We start from the raw sequence: 23,208 nt of genomic DNA, 5'->3' as shown, positions 1-23,208 counted from the left end.
GGACAAATGACAGAATTCTGAGCTAGAGAGAGAACGTAGTCCTGTACGGGTTTCATAGATGTGAAGAAAATAAAACGAATGGGCATGAATCAGGATGAAGTCTTCAACTGAGTTACAAAATAAAAAGTTTCCCAATAGACTGTTTCCAGGAAATATTTGTATAAATGAAAATTTAAGGGGTTTTAGAGACAAGAATAATTTTTATTGAGCATGTATTTTGTGTTAGCCACTGTCTTATATATATTGACCTGTTAACACTTAGAGCCCATTTGTGGAATGGCTGTCATTCCTACCATTTGCAACAAGGACAGTTAATGGTCTGAGAGGTTGAGTTGTCTGATAACTGGTGTGGGTGTGGTAAAGTCAGGAATCAAGCCAGGTCCCGTGTGCCCAGCCTGATTCAAAAGGACCCATTTTTCACCTTTTAGACTTTGTGGTAAGTGGGTAGTTTTTGTCCATCTCGGCCTCTTTTTTTTTTTTTTTGATCTATCTTGCTCAGAAGCTTAGGGCATTTCTATCACGATACAAAATGGCACTTTTTACACATCTGCAGCCTAATAATTGGTACTCATTTTGAAGACTCTGAAGCACCTTGCTGGATCTAAAAGCAACTTCTTAGTTACCAAGGAAACAGTAGATTTAGCCTAGTGCTCAGTCTAGTTTCTTTTAAGTATAGTTGAGATCTTTAAAAATTGGTTGAGTCTGTTTAGCTTGTATGATAATTATTAACCAGGATATTTGATGAAGTAGACACTCCTATATGCCAGCTAGTAATAGTCTACACTTAGAGCAAACGGAAAACATCAGGAAAAATTCTGCAGGAAAAGATTATAGAATGAAATGATACATATCCTATGGCATATATCCTCTGGAAGAAGAAAAAAAAAATTGTGTCCAAGAGTAGACATAAATAGTATATGTGCTGCCGAAGCGAGCACAAGAGTAGACATTAATAGAAGTTGAAGAACGTGCTCATGTTCTCTGTGATTTAAAAAAAGAGAGAAATTGAACCCAGCCATTGAAAAATGACAGGTGTATTAGCTTTCTAGGGCTGCAGTAACAAATTATCACAAACCTCGTGGCTTAAAACAACAGAAATTTATCCTCTTACATTTCTGGAGGCAAGAAGTTCAAACTATAGATGTTCGGCGGCATTGGTTTCTTCCGAAGGCTCTGAAGGAGAATCTGTTCTGTGCTCCTCTCCTAGCTTCTGGTGAAGTTCCTTGGCTTATAGATACATCACTCCAATCTCTGCCTTCATCTTCACGTGGTGTTCCCTCATGTCTCTGTGTTTCCTCCTCTTCTGTTTCCTACAAGGACACTTGTCATTGGGTTTATTAGGGCCCATCCATTGCAAGGATGGTCTCATCTCGAGATCCTCAACCTTAGTAACATTTGCAAAGATGTTTATGCCAAATAAGGTCACATTCTGAGGTTCCAGAGTTTAGGACATGGTCATATCTTTTTTGGGGGCCACAATTCAACCCACGACAAGTTGAATCACAAAAGATGGATGGTCATTGATCTTTTTTTTCAGATAAACTTTTTTGGGAGATAATTGTAGATTCACATACAGTTGTAAGAAATAAAGCAGAGAGATCCCATGTACCCTTTACTCAGTTTCCCCAGTGGTAATATCTTACAGGGCACTGGCCTCAATAAAGTGAAGATATAGAACATTTCATCACCACAGGATCCCTCCTTCATGTTGCCCTTTATTAGCCACCCCTGCCTTCTTCCACCACTGCGATCCCCCATCGTCCCTCATCTCTGTCAACCTCTTCTGCATTTCCATCATTTTGTCATTGCTAGGTTACATAAATGGAATCATACATTACCCCCCCTTCCCCCGCGCCTTTAGCATAACTCTCTGGAGATTCCTGCAGGTAGGTTAGGAGTTCATTCGTTTTCATTGCTCACTGGTGCTCCATGGTGTGTGTCACCAGTTTGTTTAAGCATTCACCCACTGGAGAACTTCTGGATGATTTCCAGTTTTTGCCTATTATGACTAAAGCTTCTATGAACGTATGGGTACAAGCCTCTGTGTGAACATGTTTTCATTTCTCTGGGCTATATAAATGCCCAGGAAGGAGTACAATTGCAGGATCATCGTAGTTGCGTGTTTAGTTTTGAAAGTGCCGAATTGTTTTCCTGAGGATGTGAGCCATTTACATGTCTCCCAGCAGTGTATGAGTGATAGCTTTCCTTCCCGTCACCAACATTTGGTGTGGTCACTATTTTTTGTTTTAGCTGTGCTGTAGGTATGTAGTGAAATGTCATCCTGGTTTAAATTTACATTTCCCTAACGGCTAAATGATATTGATCATCTTTTCATGTGTGTATTTGCCATCTCTATACCCTCTTGGGTGAAATGCTCCTTCACGTCTTTTGCCTATGTTCTAGTAGGAGTGTTTGTATTTTACTGTTGAATTTTGAGAATTTTTTATATAAGATACTTCGTTTGACATGTGCCTTCGTTTGATATGTGCTTTGTGAGTATTTTCTCCCAGTCTGTAGCTTGTCTTTTCATCCTCTTAAGAGAGATTTCACAGAGCAAGGTTTACTTTTGACAAAATTCAGTTTATCAGCTTTCCCTTTTACGGGTCATGCTTATGGTGTCAAGTCTAAGAAATCTTTGCCAAGCACTAGATCCTGAAGACTTTCTTTTCTTTTTGGCCGCGCCACCTGGCTTGCAGGATCTTAGTGCCCCCACCAGAGATTGAACACGGGCCCTGGCAGTGAAAGCGCCAAGTCTTAACCACTGTACCATCAGGGAATTACCCCTAATAAGTTTTCTGTTTTACATAAGCCCATTATCCATTTTGAGTTAATTTGTATATAAGGTATGAGGTTTAGGTCAAGGTTCATTTTTTTTGCCAATGAATGTCCAGTTGGTCCAGCACCATTTCTGGAAAAGACTGTCCTTCCTCTGTCAAGCAGGTGGAGTTATTTGTGTGAGTCTAAAACAAAAGTTTGGCCTGTGTCTACTGATAGTTGCTTCAGTTTCACAAATTAATAAAAGAAAATCATTCTCTGCAAAGGATACGTGCTTTAGTGCCTCTTATCTGCCAACAGTAGATTAGCCCTGATGATTTATGATGATTTATATTGTGGTAAACTCACCATACTTTATAGAGTAACATGGTGTGTAGCTTTGGGAATTCTTTTATTTATTTATTTTTGGATTCCAGAGGAGTTTGGGGGGCCAAGGAGGTAGTTGATGAATGATGAATCCATCAAAATCTGGAAGGGATAACTTGAGGCAATTGAATCTCTTAATAGAGGATTTGAACCCCTTTCTTCAGATGCTATGAGGAATAAATGGGAAGTTGGGTTTTCAAGGACAGTGAAAGAGACTTTCCAAAAGGACAGGGAAGTGGGTGCGTGGCACACGCTTTCGGTTTCCTCTCCCTGCTGTGCTGCAGTTAGACGCAGGTGCTAGAGGAACCCTAAAGAGAAAAAAAAAAAAAAAAAACTTTTGACCGCCAGATAGTCTAACTTCTGGTTTTCCACGATTTGGATAAGGATTACTGGAAAGGAAGAGTTAACTCAAATATGCTTTGTACAACAAAGCAGTCTTGTGCTGTTAAGTCCACGTTAAACGTTTACCCGTGTGTGGCCTTCAGTTTGCAAAGATTTAGCCAAGGATCCAACCGCACATTGTGCTCGCCTTTTTATCCATTCATTTTTTAAAAACGGGGGGAGTCAGCTTTCCTTTTTGTGCCTCTCTCCAGAGGGACTTCAAGTCCTGGGCCATAATTTCTGTAACAGGCATATTATCCGTGCTTCGTAAGCCAAACTGTACGAAGTGGGTGGGTTTGGGCACCCCTTGTCCAAAGACGTGCTCATCTTTTCCTCGGAGAGGGGGCTCGGTTGGCTGAGTCTTACCATCTCAGCTTGCCTTCTGCCCCTCAAGTAAAAGGGGAAGAAAAGAGATCCAGCCTCACTTGCACCCATGAGGCAGTGAGAATTGACCCTCCGGCATGCCTCCTCTTGCTTCTGCGTTTTGCAGAGGGCTTCATAAGGAGCAAATTCATCAAAGCTAGCAATAAGCCTAGATGCATTCCATTTTTTTAGGAGTGAGGAGAGCGGTGGTGGTGCCTTTTGTGTTTGTCCTGTGGGGAGTACAAAGAAGTGTCCACCGATTCCATATTCAGGCTCAGAATCAGCAAGAGGGGGCTGAAATCAATCACTGTTTTTATACTGAATAATTGTAACCCGGTGGTGAGGCCCGCATCACCCCTTGAGCACAAGCACAGTCCTATCTTGCTTGATGTTTTGCCTGAGTTTGGTGGCAGGTGTTAACCAGGCTGTGGCTGAGACTGGAACTCGGCTTCACATAAGGAGCATGGGTACCCCCCCCCCTGTTTTTTAACTGAAGTATAGTTATTTTACAGTGTTGTGTTAGTTTCAAGTATACAGCAAAGTAGGGGGATCAGTAGTGACTTGTGTTGCTCTTTTCCTAGTAAAATATTTCTCAGGAAAACTAACTTCTAAGGAAGTCCAGCAAGCCTGTGCTTTGGAGCCCAAGGGGAGGAAATTACAGAGCTGTGCTGAGAGTGTTCTGTTCCTGGCAGCTCCTGTATTATTTGTTGTGGACACTGCACCTGTGTTGTAGGGTCACTGTGGCTCTCGGGAAGAGAATAGGTTTCTGTCCCCTTCTGATGCAGTGGCAAGGCAGGCAGTGTGTGTGGTTGTTAAGAGCCGGCGTCCTGAAGCCAGCCTGCCTGGTTGTGAAGACCGGCGCAGCTGCTCTCTCGCTGTGTGATCTTGGGCCAAGTCACTTAATCTACCTCTGTACCCCCATTTCCTGGATGTAAGATGGGCACAGTAAGACCACGCACCTCACAGAGTTGATTTGAGGATTAAATAACAAAGTAAATGTGAAGTCCTTAGAACAGTTCCTGGCGTCTGTGTGTTAGCTATTGTTCATCATTCCTCAGTTGATTCTAAACAAGTTTCATTTCATGAGCGAGTGTTCTTTGAGGGGGTTTCTCTGCAGGGGCTCGTGACTCCAAAGAGAACAGAGCCAACTAGGTAATTTTACAAACCCAGAAGTGAATTATTTTAAATGTCTTTGCTAGGAATAGAGCTTAGATGGACAATTCACTGAAAAGTCCTGGGAATATGTTTATGTTGGTGACTGTTGATCAACTAGAATTTTTCTCAGCTGCAGGCTCATACCTGGGATTTTCTAGGCTGGACTACCTTTGCAGTACCAACACGGATCAGGAATTAAAACTGTGCTCTGTGATGACCTAGATGGGTGGGATGTGGCGGGGGAAGGAGGTCCAAGAGGGAGAGGATATATGTATACATATAGCTGATTCATTTCGTTGTACAGCAGAAACTAATACAACATCGTAAAGCAGTTATACTCCAATTTAACACACACACACACACACACACACACACACACACAACTGAGAGCTTTGTGAGAGCATTGTGGGGCGTTTTCATCTAGTGCTGTTTATAATCTGGTTTCCCCCTCCCAGCTGCAGCTTCCTCTATGGAGTGCTTGGCTTGCAGCACAAGTAATGTGCTAAAAGATGGGGAGGATGTTTAACTCCACTCGGACACATCAAGGTAAATACAGAGAGAGAGGCTGGCAGGTGGCACAGAGGTACCCAGTGGTCTGGGGACATTGGCCCAGGCAAAATGTTCCTCACCTCACCTTTTTTTCTTTTTGCGGTACGCGGGCCTCTCACTGCTGTGGCCTCTCCCGTTGCGGAGCACAGGCTCCGGATGCGCAGGCTCAGCGGCCATGGCTCACGGGCCCAGCCACTCCACGGCACGTGGGATCTTCCCGGACCGGGGCACGAACCCGTGTCCCCTGCATCAGCAGGCGGACTGTCAACCACTGCGCCACCAGGGAAGCCCCCTCACCTCACCTTTTAAAACTCAAAGAAATTGCTTGGCTGAGGGGATGCTTGTGGCGCCTGTGATGAATAAGGCAGCCTCTTGGCCCAGGACAGGAGAATTATTGCAGCTTTCAACAGGACATTTACACTAAGGTATACTGGGTATGTGGGTGTTGACGTTAGGATTATTTAAGTTGAAAGAGACAGAAACCTTCACACAACAGGGTTTAAACAAGATAATTTACCTCATTCCTATCTTAGTTCTATGATCCTTTGAGTCTGTGGCTCCTTTATTTAGCTGCTTCACTACCCTTAGTTAGCATGATATCAATCCTACAGTGTGGCTGCCTGAGCTCCAGCCATCAAGTTTTCATTCCAGCCAACAGAAAGGAGAGAGTCAAAAGGGGACCCTTACTTTTAGGAGATTCTAGAAGCTTCCATTTCACAATTGGTCTAATTGGTCAGAACTCAGTACAATCACAAGCTGTAAGGGAGGCTGGGATATGTAGTCATGTGCGCAGCTAAAACTCGGAGGCTGAGATTTGGGTACACAGCTAGTTGTCTCTACCTGAGTATGTGATATGCTGTAGGATGGAATCAAGGCTGATGCTAAGGATGAGCAGGGCAGACTATATTTTTGAAATTCCAGGTCTGAAGGAAAAAGAACACTGTTGGGCCATCAATTCAGACATTTCCTGTGGTCATCCATTTAACCACATTCGAGTGAGCCCCCCAGGTGCCAAGCCCTGCCAGGCCCTGGGAATAAAAGCTGAGCTGAGTCATAACTGGTTCCTGTGTTCCAGGAACTCTTAGTTATTGTAAGGTAGCTATGCTCACCAACGCCTGTTAGTGATTGGATTGATCTGTGGCTACCTCTTGATGTCTAAGACCCTTTTTATCACATAACAACTTAGTGAGTTTCTGATTTAGATCTTATTTATTTGTGTGTGTGTGTATGTGGTGGTGGTATTGTAGTTGTAGCTAGGAGAACCCGTTTAGCAGTGCATGGGTTCTGGGGTCATCTGTGGACCCAAGGCTGGTTGGCCTTAGAGATATTCCCGGGGAAGCATTGAGTGACACCTCCCTATTGCTTCCATATAGTTGGCTTGACCAGGAATTGAGTCAGCAGATTTGAGCTCTCTACTGTCTCAGGGCAAATTACTGGGGCTTTGGTTTTCTCATACTTGTAAATTAGAGTTTCTGAGCTGCATGGGGAGCAACCCCAGCCCCCAAAGGTGTGATGTAATGTCTGGGGGCCGTGCTGAGCACCATATAAGGTAGTGGTGTGTTTCTTTTTTCTTTCTCTCTTTTTTTCTTTTAAATTAATTAATTTATTTTGGGCTGTGTTGGGTCTGCGTTGCAGTGTGCAGACTTCTCATTGCGGTGGCTTCTCTCGTTACAGAGCACGGGCTCTAGGTGCGCAGGCTTCAGTAGTTGTGGCTCGTGGGCTCTAGAGCGCAGGCTCAGTAGTTACGGCGCACGGGCTTAGTTGCTCCACATTATGTGGGATTTTCCCGGACCCCAGGGCTTGAACCCATGTCCCCTGCATTGGCAGGCGGATTCTTAACCACTGCGCCACCAGGGAAGTTCCAGTGGTGTGTTTCTTACTTGATGATAGTGACAGGGAAAGCTACTTTTAAGAGTTCTCGAGGTGACTTGTACACAGTCCCAGAGTGACGGAGTTAGATGGGGTCTTCCTGCCTGAGGAGGCTAAGCATCTGGCCTTCTTACAGTCTTAGCTGCTGGGTGGTGCCTTCAGGGCAGGTGTTAACTGATGCCCACAACCCATTCTGAAGGGTGGGGAGGGAGTGATGAGTCAGGTGCCTCACCTGGAGCTGGCTGACTATTTTAAGCTGCGGGCTGTGTGGTTGCTAGGTTTTCCTCCATCTCAGCAGCGCTCCCTCTGATAATGAAGCAGCTCACTCTGAGCAGGACAGACAGCTTGATGCGATTCTTGCATGTTGGGCAGCATAGCCCTCAGCCTGTACTCTTCTGTAAGGTTGCGCGTGAGAGATGCCAACCCCGTCCCCTGGGGACACACCCAGCCTGAAGCCCTCTGTGGGGCTGAGCTATGTTGTTCTGAGCTGACCAGCTTGGGCTCCATCCAGGTTATGTGTTGGGGTGGTTGGTGGTTCACCCAACAAAGAGGCCACCAGAGCTCATTTGCTCTGTTTGTTTCGTTTGTTTTCCTCATTTGGCAATATTGGGATTGGACAAGAGGATCTTAAGGAAGATCTTGGAAGACACACACACACTAGAAATGGCACACTAAGATGGTGTCTAGGCTGTCTGAGCCACCTCCTATGTGAGAATCAATTTAGAGAATTGCTGTACTTCCTAAAGCAATGGGAAGTGTCCCCGAGAAGGGAGTCCGCCATATTGGTTAGCACATCTGGTGGACTGGCCTAATTATGAAGTCCAGTGTTGGCATGTTCTCGGAATTACAATGTGGGAAGGAATCTTAAAGTCATTGTGAGTTGTTCTCCATCACTGTAGTTGTTTGTGAGATTTAGTCCTACAGATTTTTCTTCAGAGAATTTTCTGGGCCCTCCAAATTTCTGGCTGCAAACAGCTGGATTCGTTGAGCATAATCCAAATTTAGGTTCCAAATACCTTGAGTGTGTGTGTGTGTGTGTGTGTGTGTACTTTTAGCTTCTTTTTGATATACAAATCACTTGCCTGCCTTGAGTCACATGAAATTCTATGAAAGTTGACTTTAATGATACAGTGGGACAAAACAGTATTATGTTTCTAACCAGTTCCCTCCCTGCTCTCTGGAAATGGAGTAAATTTATAGAGAGTAGTGGGGCTGATGCCAGAGCTGCTTCAGTTTGGAATTGTGAAAAGAATTGTGCCTTTGCAGTTAGAAGATCTGTGGCCTGAGATTGGGCTCCATGACCTTGAGCAAGCCATTCAGCTTGAATGAAATCTCTAAGCTTCAGTTTTCTCATTAAGGAAAAAAAAAGATAAAATAGTATCTTGTAAAAGAATTGAGATAATATCTTCAAAATGGCACAGGAGTGAAGAAATTGTAAATGACCTTCCCTGAGTCTTCCATATGATTTCTTTTTTTCCTTTTCTAAAGCTAACCTCATTGATCTTAACTTTGTATTCAGACAGCAACCCTAGCTGGCTTGTTGCTGTGTGTCCTGTCCCCCACCCCCTCTTCTTTTAAGATAGTGTAGTAGAAGTGGCAGGGACAGAAGACATTCTGGATACATCGCGCTACATGTGGAGATACGATGCAAAACTGAGTTTACCTCCAGCCCCACGGGTGGTACCAGTTTGCCTGGGAGGTGCAGCTGGAAGGAGGGTGGGCTCTGGGGTTGGACTCCTCGCTTTGGAATCCTGGCTCCACTGCCACTTGACTTGGGCAAGTCACTTCACCTCAGGCTTCACCGTAAGTAGAGTGGGTATAATAATAATGGCCAGCATACAAGGTTGTAATAAGTAAATGGGATGATTTAAAAATGTTGAGCCCAGTATCAGCACATAGCAAGAAACTGCCCCTTAAATGTGGACTCTTCTTATAATAATAATTATTATTTTTAATTGTGGTAAAATATACATAACATAAAATTTACCATCTTAAACCATGTTTAAGTGTACGTTTCAGTAGTGTTAAGTATATTCACATTGTTGGACACCCAATCTCCAGAACTTTTTCATCAGGTAACACTGAAACTATATCCGTAACACGGCTCCCCACTACCCTGCCTCCCCCAGCCCCTGGCAACCTCCATTCTACCTTCTGTTTCTATGAGTTTGACTACTCTACATACCTCCTGAGTGGGATCATATGGTACTTGTGGTTTTGTGACTATAATTATTTAATAAGTCTTAGCTCACCACAGCAATTGTGCTCTCTCCCATTTTTAGCATTCTACAAGCTCAGGATTGCCTGCCTTCTCCTCAAACCCTAGTCATTAGTGACTTACTTCCTTTCTTGAGGGAACAAGACACCTTGCACCTCCATTTCATCCTTTTGAAAAGGGTAGGGTTAGAGAAAAGGGAAATTAAAGTGAAGGAGACATAAAAGGAGGGCCTTCAGTAAGGAAAAAACCATTCACTCATTGCAGACGTCCTCTGTAGGACTTCTTCCTTCTGATTGTGTGAAGATTCAAACCTAAGCACCAGTAGAGGCAATGAACCCCTCCCCAAGTATCTGTCGCCCCGATTTAACAAGTTCCAGAAAGAAGAAAATACTAGAAAAATCTAAATTAACCTAGAGGCAAGTGTTTGTTTGTTCATGCAGTGGTGTTTATCTCCTGAGTGATAAAAGGGTTTCTTCGGCTTGGAACTTCTGACTACCTTATTTTTTTTTTTTTCTTTTGAAGCATAGTTGACTTACAGTGTCATGTTAGTTCCAGGTGTGCAGCAAAGTGATTCACTTATACATATATCTATATCTATTTTTCAGATTCTTTTCCATTATAAGTATTACAAGATATTGAATATATATAGTTGCTTGTGCTATACAGTAAATCCTTGTCATTTGTCTATTTTATATGTAGTAGTGTATATATGTAAACCCCAAATTTATCCCACCCCCCACTTCTGACTACTTTTTTTAAAAAATAAATTTATTTATTTTATTTATATTTGTTTTGGGCTGCATTGGGTCTTTGTTGTTGCACGTAGGCTTTCTCTAGTTGTGGCGAGTGGGAACTACTCTTCATTGTGCATGCGGGCTTCTCATTGTGGTGGCTTTTCTTGTTGCAGAGCATGGGCTTTAGGCACACGGGCTTCAGTAGTTGTGGCATGCGGGCTCAGTAGTTGTGGCTCGCAGGCTCTAGAGCGCAGGCTCAGTAGTTGTGGCTCACGGGCTTAGTTGCTCCACGGCATGTGGGATCTTCCCGGACCAGGGATCAAACCCGTGTCCCCTGCATTGGCAGGCGGATTCTTAACCACTGCGCCACGAGGGAAGTCCCTGACTACTTTTAAGTTGAAGAGGAAAGGAACCAGGATTGTATGACTGTAGCCAAGTCCTTTAATTTGGTGTCCACATCTGTGAAGGGTAACACTTGTGACTTCTGGGGGTAGCTGTAATGGAGCACTTGGCCTAGGGCCTGACACCTAACCAATAATCAGTTAAAATGTTAGCAGTTGGTGGTGGTGGTATGTTTGTGGAAAGAACGATCACCAGCTCAGTCCTTGAAAACATAGAGCTGAGACAAGCAGCTGTGGACCAACAAAACAGCCATCTTTACCCTCTTTCTGTTTGTTTGTTTGCTTTGTTTTGGCCACGCCACGTGGCTTTCAGGATCTTAGTTCCCCGACCAGGGATCGAACCCAGGCCCCGGCAGTGAAAGCGCTGAGTCCTAACTACTGGACCACCAGGAAATTCCCCAGCCATCCTTACTCTTCTTAGAGAGGGTGATGAGCACTAACGTTCTAGAATTGTACCTATTGTATGTTCATTAACCAATTTTATTGGCCATTGGATAGGTTCTGTCCTAGGTTGTGCCTGGGTTAAGGGAAATGATGGTTTATCTGTGAAATTAAGTAGTGTAACTTCCTTATATGCTTTTCTGGCAGTGGTGGGATTACTATTCTTCTTAAAAAAACACACATTTAATGTGTTTTAGCTACAAATAAAAAAATACCATTATTTGAACAACCTGATAGATTATATATATCTGGCTTCATGAATCACTCTTTTCATTTTTGTTCTTTGGACTTCTGGAAGGAGTTCTATCTACTAGTGAAGGCTGCAGGTATAAAAGTTGCCCTCTCATAGCCTTGAGCTAGGAAAAGGAAATTATGGGCCTATACATGTTTAAAAACTTAAAGAGGTTTTGATTGCATAGAACCTTTGATTCTGTTGTAGCATTTTCATTTTTGAATGTAGTTTAAGTCATGTGCAAGCTTTATACCTTCCTGTGATTCCTTTTTTTTCTTTCTTTTGGCACATCTGTAGTTCCAAAAATCCTAAGTAGTTTTAAATGCTTTTTTGTGTGTTAATATGCAAAAGTGTCATAAAAGTAAAATAATTTTCTAATAATTAACAGTTGAGTCAAAATATTTTTCCCCGGTCTTCCCTGATGGCGCAGTGGTTGAGAGTCTGCCTGCCGATGCAGGGGACACGGGTTCGTGCCCCGGTCCGGGAAGATCCCACATGCCACGGAGCAGCTAGGCCCGTGAGCCATGGCCGCTGAGCCTGCGCGTCCCGAGCCTGTGCTCCACAACGGGAGAGGCCACAACAGTGAGAGGCCCACGTACCGCAAAAAAAAAAAAAAAAAATTTCCCCCACAGATCCTTATAATATGGCAGTGTGTTTCACCACGTGTACAACAGGACATATTGTGCAAAATAGTTCTTTTTTTTAACAACTTTATTGGAGTATAATTCAAAATAGTTTTAGTTTGCACTGGCTAGTACAACAGGAATGACCAGTTTTCCTTATGCTTGGACAAATCAAATACATTCTTCATAAGAACTTTTAAAAGTTTCCTGGTTTTTCCCTGTAAAATCAGTTGGTAAAATAAGTTCAATAGTAAGACTTCTAAGGCTGAGCCCAAGAAACCTCTAACTGCTCATTTTTTCATCGCTTGTAATTAGGTCAACCAGTTCCATAGGGGGCTTGAGTTACAGCTTCTAGAGGTTTTGTAATGTAGACATTCTTATTTTTCAATTAATCTTTGTATCAAATGAAAAAAAAAGAAAAGAGTTATTTGGTAAATACAATCTTTCACTATCTCATTCTTTGGAATGCGCTTGCTTTTATACTTTTCCTTTTACAAAGAGCGTATGTTATTGGAGAGAAAAGGAGTCAGATATGTGTGTTACTAGCAACACAATACAAAGCATGTAGGTTTGAGTTCATCTGGAACTGGCGTCCCTACTCTTAGTTGGGATACCCCTAGGTTGTTTCAGGTATTGGTGATGTTTATGTCTCCAGCTCTAAAAGCGGGGGCACACATCTGTGACAAGGCTGTCTGGGGTACTATGAGGGCGATGATGTCCACGGCTCTGGACCAGAGCAAAAGAAACCAACAGAAGTAGGATGGAAACCATGACCTTGGCCTTACTGCCAACCAGTCAGGCTCTCTGCTATGAGATTCCTTTGACATAAAGAGATGTGCAGGGGCTGTGAGATGTCTAGCAAATGCCCAGGCACTTCATGACCCAGAGGCCCTTGGGCCCATCAGCACAGCCTCAATGTGCCCTTTCCCCACTTTCTGCTGTCTTTTTTGTGTATCTATACCAGGGTGTAAGCAACGAAGAATAAAATAGTGTCACCTTTTATTAGTAGCTTTGGGGAAGGCTTTTTGGGGAAGGCTTTATGGAAGAGGAGTTAGAGATTACGGCCCTCCTTCCCCTGCCTTCACTGTGGATACCTGAGTGTAGTAAATTGTGTTAAGGAAAGAGAGGAAGAGACTTTTGGGGCCCCCGAATTCCTTCTCAGCGGACGTTTCCTCCCTTCCCCTAATGCATCATCCAAGATATGGTAGCCTTTGGGTTCTTCTTTCCAAAGGCCTCCTTGCTCAGGGCACACACATCAGCTCAGTGACTGGACCTCCCTTATTCCGTGGTGTTCCCTTCTTTCCTTACAGTCTTCCGTTTGTGCTAAGATTGTGCAGCTCCTGGGACAGAATGAGGTGGATTATCGCCAGAAGCAGGTGGTCATCCTGAGCCAGGATAGCTTCTACCGTGTCCTCACTTCAGAGCAGAAGGCCAAAGCCTTGAAGGGCCAGTTCAATTTTGATCACCCGGGTGAGTTGGGGCATTGAAGGGGCGTGGGGGCGGGGGATCGGTTGAAGAAGTTACTTAACCTCTCTGTTTCCCGTCCATAAAATGGAGGACTGTTAGGTACCTTGCGGGGTTGCGGTGGGGCTTATAGGAAAGAAGCGCTTTGCAACGCATCCTCTGGTGCTTGGCGCCTTAAATACTGATCGAATCTGTGTCTGAACAAGGGCGACTCTTGGAGAAGCCTATTCCTCAGGGTGGGCCAGACACAGGCTAGCGCACACACAGCTGGTTCTCCCGCCTCCTGCTCTGCAGCAGCCTGTGTCACACCCTCCCGCCAGCACCCAGCACGTGCGTGTACATGGCTCGTGTGTTAAACTCACCGACTGGCAGAGAGTGGGGTGGAGGGTCCAGGATGGCTGCCTGAATGTCTTTGGCCCTGACAGTCCCAGATGAGCACACTCGCCCTTCAGCTGGTTTGGAGTTCTTATAACTGTGAGAGTCAAAACTTGGTGTGATGCCTGCTGCAGTGCCCTAGTTGTGAGTATGCTTTCCAGGTTATCATATGCTGCCGGATTTAGAGGGAGGACAGAGATGTCTGAGGCCAGAGACGGAATGGCAAGCCAAAAAAAAAAAAAAAAGAATCCACTTTTCAGAACTCATTTATACACTTTGGTTTGAGATGCAGGGAATTGGCATTCTGCTTTAGGTAGAAATCTGGCTTTTTTGTGGGGAGGGGATGCTTCTCTAGGGTGTGATACACGTATGTGAAATAATAGGTTTCTAGGGATGCCCTGTTCATCACTATAGGAGAAATCATTTTACAATTAAGAAACATCTTAATAGTTTGATTTCCTTCAGATGCCTTTGACAATGAACTCATCTTCAAGACACTCAAAGAAATCACCGAAGGGAAAACAGTCCAGATTCCTGTGTATGACTTTGTCTCCCATTCCCGGTAAGTGAGCTGCTCTGGGCTGGGGATTGTTACCTGTTGCTCCCCAGAGGGTCCCCAGAAGTTCCAGGCTTCTTCACGCCGCCCCCATGTGTCTGGTGCCCAGTGCAGCCTGTCAGTGACAGGGCGGTGGCGTCAGCATACCTGTAGGTGCACGGGGTCAGGAATTCATCCAGGTGCTTCCTGGAACAGTCCCATCGTGATCATCATGCTTTGTTAACTCTGAAGGGTTAGATTTGTGAATTTGGACTCAGGTGAGGGACTGCACATTCGTCCTCATCCACATGCCCAAGCTGTTGTTCCTGGAACAAATGCAAGGGGGTGTGGTAGAGGAAAAACAAGAAGAAGAAGAAAAGAAGCTGTTCTTTCTGCTCTCCTGGATTACTTGGGATCGAGCTGTGTGGGGAGGTGTGAGGGCACTGGGGTCACCAAAGACTAGACCCACCAGAGAGCTTCTCAATCACGTCAGACCTGTCCTTTCCATTTGTCGATTCTCATGCTCCTAATAGAATAGCAGAGTGGCTTGACCTCCATCACAGCCTCCTTCCCTCTTGAGTGGTGGGAAGGGGCTTCTGGAGGACTTCCCTCCTGCTAGCCAGACCCCAAGCTCTTTCAGAGCTACACAGAGCTCTTTGCTCACTTTGTCTCCTTCGGGGGACCTCCCAGGCACATTCGACACTTGTAAATGTTGTGTCACATCACGTGTAGCTCCTTAGTAGTGGCTCAGTAAGTGTTTTTAGCTCTGGGATCTTTTGAAAGTTTCTCCCTCCCGCTTTTCATTTTCCTTCTTGGTTTCTTTATCCCACTCTCTCTTGAGTTGATTTTTTAAAAATGGGAAATTAGATTTCATACCAAATATTTCTATAATTAAAAACAAATGTTTCTATCATTAAAATGTTTCTACTACCAAATGTTTACTACCAAATGTTTCTATAATTAAAAGCCCAATCTTCATCTCCCTGTGTGTTCCTTTAGGACACATCTCAGCCTTTAATGCAGTTAGCTCACATGTTCTGTGCTCTTCTCATGAACTTTCTCAGAACTTGAGGGTGTGGCAAAGATTGGGTTGGAGGAGGAGGAAAGAGCACATTGTGATGGAAAGCCAGGCTGCTTTGGTTCTCACCTTCATCCCTCACCAGTAGCTCTTGAAGTACTTCCTACTATGGACCCGATTCTGCTGTGCAGGACATTCAGAGAACAAGATATGCCTCCTATATCAAACCTCTCCAGACTATGCAGGAATAAAGGGGCGCTTAGAATAGGGAACTGGAGCTAACATGAATAACGAGGGGGCTGGGAGAGCAAAGATCTGGGAGGCCGCAGCCGGAGAATCAGAGAAATTCGTCCCCAATGGTGGCAGCCTGAGCTGCCATCTGGAGAAGAAGCTAGGTTCATGCAAAGTCCAAGAATCCGCTGCATCCATCCGGGCCCACAGCCTCTGAATGGGAACTTATGGAGTGTCTGCAGTTTCCTTGTCTAGCTTTATGGTCTCCTAAAAATTACAGCTTTTGTTTCACTTTCATCTTCTTTTTTAATTTAATTTTAAACCTTTATTTTATTCAAGTATAGCTGATTTACAGTGTTGTGGTAATCACTTTCATCTTCTGAGTTTCCCATTGGTAAAGTAGCTGGGACCATGTAGGGAAAGGGATTCTGGGAATTGTAGTTTCTAGCCTTGGGGGAGTGGTGGTGATGTCAAGTTGACAAGAGACAGTCTAGCCCACCACCTCTCAGGTCCTGGGCAGGGTACTGCTACAGAATTACAGTGCAGCCTGACGACTGAGGCAAGGGGATGTGGAGCAGTAGGAGGGAGGAAGGGCTGGAGTATTTAGTGCAGGTTGTGTAAAGGAGATGATATTTAAGCTGTGCATTGGAAAGCATGAGAAGCTGTTGGGAAAGGGATTTCCAAGGTGATGGGTAGGTAGACATTTCAGGGGCCAGCTTGGTGGGGGATTGCAGTAGGTTAGGTGTAGAGGGATGGGGGTCAGTGTGTGGGAGGAGCGGCGGGAGGTGGGGAGGCTGGGAGGCAGGCAGGCCTCAGATCAGGAAGGACCATGGATGGACCCCAGGGCCAGAGGATAAACGTGTTGGCAGTAGGGAGCCATAGATGGCAGTTATGTAGGAATGGAGAGGTCAGTCTTGTGGCAGGAACGAGGATTCACAATGCTGTTTAGGAAGCCGTTGGAGTGGCCCAGGTGAGAGACTGATACAGGCCCGATGGAAGGGAGTGGAGTGAGGGTAGTTGGCAGGAGTCAGGGCCTGACCAGTGTAGTCGGGGGGCAGGGGGTGAAGATGAGTACCTTGTGCAGCACGAGCTCCATCAAGTTCACGTATTAACAACAAAAAAAAAACCCTGCAGAGTTGCCCGTCCAGGTGTGTTTGACTTTTTTCTCCAGATTCCCCTCTCATACCTTTTATTTTAAAATCCTGTTCTTTAGTGGCCCAGCGCCCATCTCTTGCATGAAGCTTTGTGACCACCTAAGACCACAGCAGTCCCCCCCAACTCTTAAGAGCCACTTGTGAGGGACCCAGCTGTCCAGGGTTAACTGATCCCATCCCAGCCATGGGTCTTTCTTGGTGACCACAAACAAATGTTGGGCTACAACTGAGAAGTCACCTATTCTCTGTAAATACCTTTCTCTGGTCTTCCCCTTCTTTATCGTAAGGAATGATTGTGAAATGAGAAGGTTGGGCTAGGTAATCCCAAATTTGGTAATCCCAGATGCTCTAATACTCCAGGTTTATGTGAACCTCCCAGCCCATCTCTAAACTCCTAAACAGAATATTGCACCATAGGTTCCTGGTGCATCCTGGGCTAGTAGGTGCTCAATAAATGTTGTTTTTAGCTCTAGGCTATTTCTAAATGTTCTCCCACCTAGACCTACATGTGGACTTGGGGAGTGATTGATTTCAACTTTTGGGGGCACCACCCACAGAGCAGGCAGTTTGGTTCTCCTTACTGTCCCAGGATTGAAGAGGCATGACTGTTGAGTTGGAAAACCACCTGTTCCTTTTTAGTGTTTATCAGTTAGGCAAGCTGATCAGCACTGCCAGACAGTGTCAGTCTGGGTAAATTAGCACGGTCATTGCACTCACTCTGTGTATTCCAGATGGAACCCTAGGAATCCCACACACGTTTTGTTTCCCGGCAGAGCCTTTCTGCCCTCTTCTTGGCCCAGGGCAGCTGCCTAGAGTGACTCATTATTTCACTCACTCATTGATCCTTTTTTCTATCCATCTTGCTTCTGAACTCTGCCCAGTTTGGTTCCTTATCCTAAACCACAATGAGCACCCTGTTTTCCAGTACCTGACATTCTTCTAGGGTTGGCGTGTCTCAACCCTGGCTGCACAGTAGACATACCTGGGAGCTTTTTTTAAAAAGGGCTGAAATCTTGTCATTTGCGACAACGTGGGTGGACTTAGAGGGTATTATGCTAAGTGAAATCAGTCAGACAGAGAAAGACAAATACTGTATGATTTCATGTATTATGTGGAATCTAAAAACAAATGAACAAACAAGAAAACAGAAACAGCGTCATAGATACAGAGAACAAACGGGTGGTTGCCAGAGGGGAAGGGGGGGGTAAGGGAAGAAGAAATGGTGAGGGAGATTAGGAGGTACAGACTTCCAGCTACGAAATAAATGAATCACAGGTATGAAGTGTACGGTGTGGGGAATATACTCAATAATAATAATGTAATATCTTTGTGTGGTGACAGATGACAACTAGACTTAGCATGGTAATGATTTGGAAATGTATAGAAATATGAAATCACTGTGTTGTGTACCAGCAACTAACGTAGTATTGTATGTCAATTATACTTCAAAAAACAAATTCATAGAAAAAGAGATCAAACTTATTGATACCAGTGTGGGGAGTTTGAGGAGGTGGGGAAATGGGGAGATGGGCTTGCAGGGGGAGGGAGAACTAGATAATCAAAAGGTACATACTCTAGTTATAAGATAAATAAGTACTAGGGATGTAACGTACAACATGATAAAGATAATCACTGTTGTACGTTATATATGAAAGTTAAGAGACTAAATCCTGAGTTCCTTCACAAAAAAGTTTTCTATTTCTTTAATATTTCTTTTAATGTTTCTTTAAATATTTCATTTATATGAGATGACAGATGTTCACTGAACATTATTACCATTATTGTGGTAATCATTTCATGATGTATGTAAGTCAAATCATTATGTTGTACACCTTAAACTTACACAGTGCTTTATGTCAATTATATCTCAATGAAACTGGGAGAAGAAAATGTAAATTTTTTAAAAGAAGAAAAAATTAAAAATAATGTATCAAATATGGAAAAAGAACAAACATTGCTTCTAGAAACGGAAAACACAACGGCACATTTTTAAAACTCAGTAGACGTATTTAGCAGCAAAATGGACCTAAAAAAACCCAATTCAAACACTAGGGGATTGATCTGAAGAAATCATTCATTAATGCATTAAGGAAAGAAGAAGACAGAAAAAAACAGAAAAGAGATTAAGAGACATAAAAGACAGTGAAAAGACCTGAAAAGTATTTAATCAGGAGGAAAGGAAAGAGAATAAAGGCAATATCTGAAGAGACAGTAGCTTAATTTTCCCCAGAACTAATGAAACTCACTAAATCCATAGATTCAAGAAACGCAACAAATTCCCAAGCAGGATAAATAAAAATAAATACACAAGTGAGTTCTACTCTTTGGAATTGGTTAATATTCCATTGTGACCTAACAGTTAATTTTTGTGCCTGCTGCAGTTGTATTTCAAAGTTTTGTACAAAGTTGTGTGCACGCACAAACACATACATGATTGCTAATTGTGTTATTCATACTTTCCATTTCCTTCTTTATTGCTATTTCATCTGTCAGTTTCTAAAATACAGAAGTTAGGCGTCTCTCCAATACCAACGTGGATGCAGTTTCTCCTGGTATTTTTATCCGCTCAATATACTTCGAACCTCTGCTGTTAAGTAAATAAAGTTTCATGACTTAAAAAAAAAAAAAGAAAAGAAATACCTGGGGAGCTTTTAAAAAATATCGATGCTCTAGCTCCACCCCAGACTAATGAAGTCAGAGCCCCAGGGGAGTCGGGTCCAGGTATAAATATTTTTAAAAGCTCCCCAGATGATTCTGTGTGCATCCAGAGTTAATACCGCCATCCTAGAGAGTCTCCTAATTGCACTAACCTGGTGCTTTTCTGCTGTCTTTCATGCTCCCTATTCTGCCACCTTGGTAGTTGCTCCAACAGTGCTGCCTTAGAATTTAGACAAGAACCCAGGGGACTGAGCCAATAAAGAATCAAAGCAAGTTTATGGGAGGGAAGTCCCTACTCAGTGGCCAGCTGCTGCTGACTTCACTGTGTTTGCACAGATAAAACCTATAATCTTAAGGAACTTTTGAAATAACTGTGTGGTTTTCTTCACAAACGTCTGCTAGTTAGGGTGAGTGGTAAACCTTGCAGTGGCGTCATTACTTCCCTTTTCGTGAATTTTGAGGTGAAGTGCAAGGTGGTTTTCCGACAGAAGCGAAAGACAAGATTGCAGTGAAAGTTGAGACAGGGCGGAGCTGGACCCCCAGTTATCCATTTGGTTTCACTCCCCTGGCTTTTGAAAAGTCGTGTTTACAGTAGTATCTGCCTTGGGCTTCCCAATCCTGTGGGGAGATGGATGAGGTAATGTATGTCCCTGCTTTATTTATTTATATTTATTAATTTATTTATTTTGCGGTACGCGGGCCTCTCACTGCCGTGGTCCCTCCCGTTGCGGAGCACAGGCTCCGGACGCGCAGGCTCAGCGGCCATGGCTCAAGGGCCCAGCTGCTCCGCGGCATGTGGGATCTTCCTGGACTGGGGCACGAACCCGTGTCCCCTGCATCGGCAGGCAGACTCTCAACCACTGCGCCACCAGGGAAGCCCGTCCCTGCTTTATTGATAAGGAAGACAGTTGTAGGAGCTGGGCAGAGCCAACCCTGGCAGGACTGGGACTCTTTCCTTCCACAGAAATCCTTTCCCCTTCCCACCCTCTTACCTAAAGTTTTCTTTTCCCCTCCCTCCATCTGCCCCTTCCTTCTTCCTCCCAGTTGCCTCAGCACTGGGGGAGGGGGTGGACTTGTTGGCAGAAAACTGTGAGTTTCTGTTTTTGAAAGTTCAGAGTGTTAGGTTCCATAAATGCCAGGACTGAGAGCATTCCTGGAGACGCCTTCGGAGGGGGAAAAAAAAAGTGATCACATCTTCTTTTGTCTGTCTTTATTCTTCATTCAACAGCAGGTTTTTTTTGTTTTTTTGACCGCGCTGTGTGGCATGTGGGATCTTAGTTCCCCGCCCAGGGACCGAACCTGCGTGTCCTGCATTGGAAGCGCAGAGTCTTAACCACTGGACCGCCAGGGAGGTCCCAACAGCAGGTTTTTTATTCCAAGGAGAAGGATGTCTACCCATCTGCTTTATGGCGGAAGCTCAGAAGAACTGGTCACAGGAGACCTTTGCTGCAGCCGTCCTGGCCCTCATTCTTGGGTCTTCCGTGGTGGTCTGAGGGCTCTGTAAGGTTGTGTTAGCTAAACCCTCTCAGTGCCCTTTCAGTCAAGGGGCTAGGACCCCAGACTCCCAGACAGCTTCTCTTGTTTCCTCCTCCCGGGCTCCCCCTACCTGGCTCGGCCCATCATCTGCTCTGTGCTTTGCAGGAAGGAGGAGACGGTTACTGTCTACCCCGCAGATGTGGTGCTCTTCGAAGGGATCCTGGCCTTCTACTCCCAGGAAGTGCGAGACCTGTTCCAGATGAAGCTTTTCGTGGACACAGATGCGGACACCCGGCTCTCCCGCAGAGGTGCGTTCCAAAAGCCTCAGATGGCCCTGTCGGTGGCCTGTGACAGGCCCCTGCCCTCCCCGATTCTGGGCCCCGTGCCTTCCCCGAGGCAGCCTTGTGCAAGGCTGCCTCGTGGCTGCATGGCCCAGCCCAACTGAGTCAGTCTAGCCCCAGGGATGTCCTGTTGCCCAAACATTTGGTGACATTTGAGAAGGGATTAGTCACTTACTGTTTCAGATGACGAAAAGCTTGTGAGGTCACAGAAATGACATAAGAAGTTCACGTTTTGGTTTTGCTGGGGAAAAGTTTGGTTAAGTGCTCAGTTCCTTATGATTTACCCACAGGTGTCATAATCAAGATGGGAACTCACTGTAGGAAATCTGGGGGGTGGGCAAGAACACCCTCTGCCTGCAACTCTGGGCAGCTGGTCCCACCTGCCCGCTTCTTTCGCCCTTTGCTTTCCGGAAAGTTCTGTGGAGGTTTGGTCACTCTGTCCACCCAGCTCGGGAGCAAAGTCAGTTGTTCTCTCTGCAGGCCTTCCTTCCACGAGTGCTGAAGACACCAAACTGCTTGCTGGTGGGAGAGCGGAGCCCGTGAATTCAGCTCTGCGGCACACGAAGCAGAGGGCTTGCTTCTACCAGAGAGCTTGGGGGGCTTTGTGGGGGAAGTGGGTTCTGGACTTGGATGTGGCGGGGTGATGGCCTAGGCAGCCCAGGAAGGCATATACCTCAAACAGAGACACCATGGCTCGTTAGGACTGTCTTGCTGATCTGGACAACAGGTAGGGCTGTCGCCCGTGGGTGGTGTGAGGGGGAATGGAGAGTTGGGGAGAGATGAGAAAGGTTCCTAGCAGAGTTAGAGCTGACCGGACCCCAGCCAAGGCAGCGGGGTGTGGGTGACTGAGGAGAGGGATGAAAGCTGACTTAAGGTTTGAGTCCCCATCGTGCGGAAGAGGAGTGACACAGGAAACGCCAGGGTTCGCTCCTAGTCGCAGAGCAAGTCATTGGCAGAGTCAGATTTCATAAGCTGCAGCCCGGAGCCTTCTGACCTCAAAGTCTGTGAAGTTTCCTCTTTTCCGGTTCATGAAACAGATTTTTAGTTTATCCAGTTCAGTACTCTTGTCACAAGAACTATAAGTGGAAATGGCAGAATCTAGAGAAATGACTCCCTGGGTTTTACCCTCCTAAGAAGTAATAGGAGTCACACTCTTTTAAGTCAGGGGACCTGTACTTCCCCTCCCCGGTGGTGTCGGGCCGTGGGAGTAACCTGATAGAGAAAAGGAGAATTCTAGTCCCAGCAGAGCCCCTTGCTAGCTTTGTGACTTTGGTGCCTCTTGTGACCTCCCAGGCATGGGTTTTTTTTTATTTAAATGGGTAATATGAAGGAGACAGGCCTGTTTTTTAGGGTTACACAGGCCAGGTAAGAATTGCATGATCTTTTTTGACAGATAATTGAGGCTTGAGCCTGACAATTGCTTATGCATCTGCCCCAGGGTCTGGTTTATCACCTTCATCCACAAACCCAGGTCCTACCTAGGCTGATCTGCTCGGATGTCCATATTAGCTTGCCAAATTTGGGAGGCATCACTGGGGGGAAAATTGGAGTCAGATGAACTGGACATTATTTAAATCCTGGTTTCACCATTGAGTAGATGTGTGACCTTGGGCAGATTATGGGGTTTTTTTTTGTTTTTTTTTTTACATCTTTATTGGAGTATAATTGCTTTACAATGGTGTGTTAGTTTCTGCTGTATAACAAAGTGAATCAGTTATACATATACATATGTTCCCATATCTCTTCCCCAGATTATGTTTTAATCTCTTTGTACCTTATTTTCCTATTGGTTGATCATGTAAGGATTAGTTAGTACTCCTGGGATAGTTGTGCCGATCAGAGGTAATGC

The 23,208-nt window shown here is 44.8% G+C and overlaps 1 protein-coding gene across 3 annotated transcripts in view; it reads left to right on the top strand.

Annotated features, from left to right (window-relative positions):
- UCK2 (uridine-cytidine kinase 2) overlaps nt 1–23,208 on the top strand; it is an 84,785-nt gene that overhangs the window by 39,161 nt on the left and 22,416 nt on the right. For all 3 annotated transcript variants that reach the window (XM_030875602.2, XM_030875603.2, XM_060296961.1), the window contains exons 2-4: nt 13,418–13,577; nt 14,412–14,508; nt 21,184–21,326. In XM_030875602.2, the coding sequence (XP_030731462.1) occupies nt 13,418–13,577; nt 14,412–14,508; nt 21,184–21,326 (400 nt within the window). The remainder of the gene's footprint in view (nt 1–13,417; nt 13,578–14,411; nt 14,509–21,183; nt 21,327–23,208) is intronic.

The sequence above is a fragment of the Globicephala melas genome, chromosome 1, assembly GCF_963455315.2.
Source record: "Globicephala melas chromosome 1, mGloMel1.2, whole genome shotgun sequence".
NCBI classification, from domain to species: domain Eukaryota; kingdom Metazoa; phylum Chordata; class Mammalia; order Artiodactyla; family Delphinidae; genus Globicephala; species Globicephala melas.
Note: the sequence above shows the minus strand (reverse complement) of the source record. Positions and strands in the feature narration are given on the sequence as shown.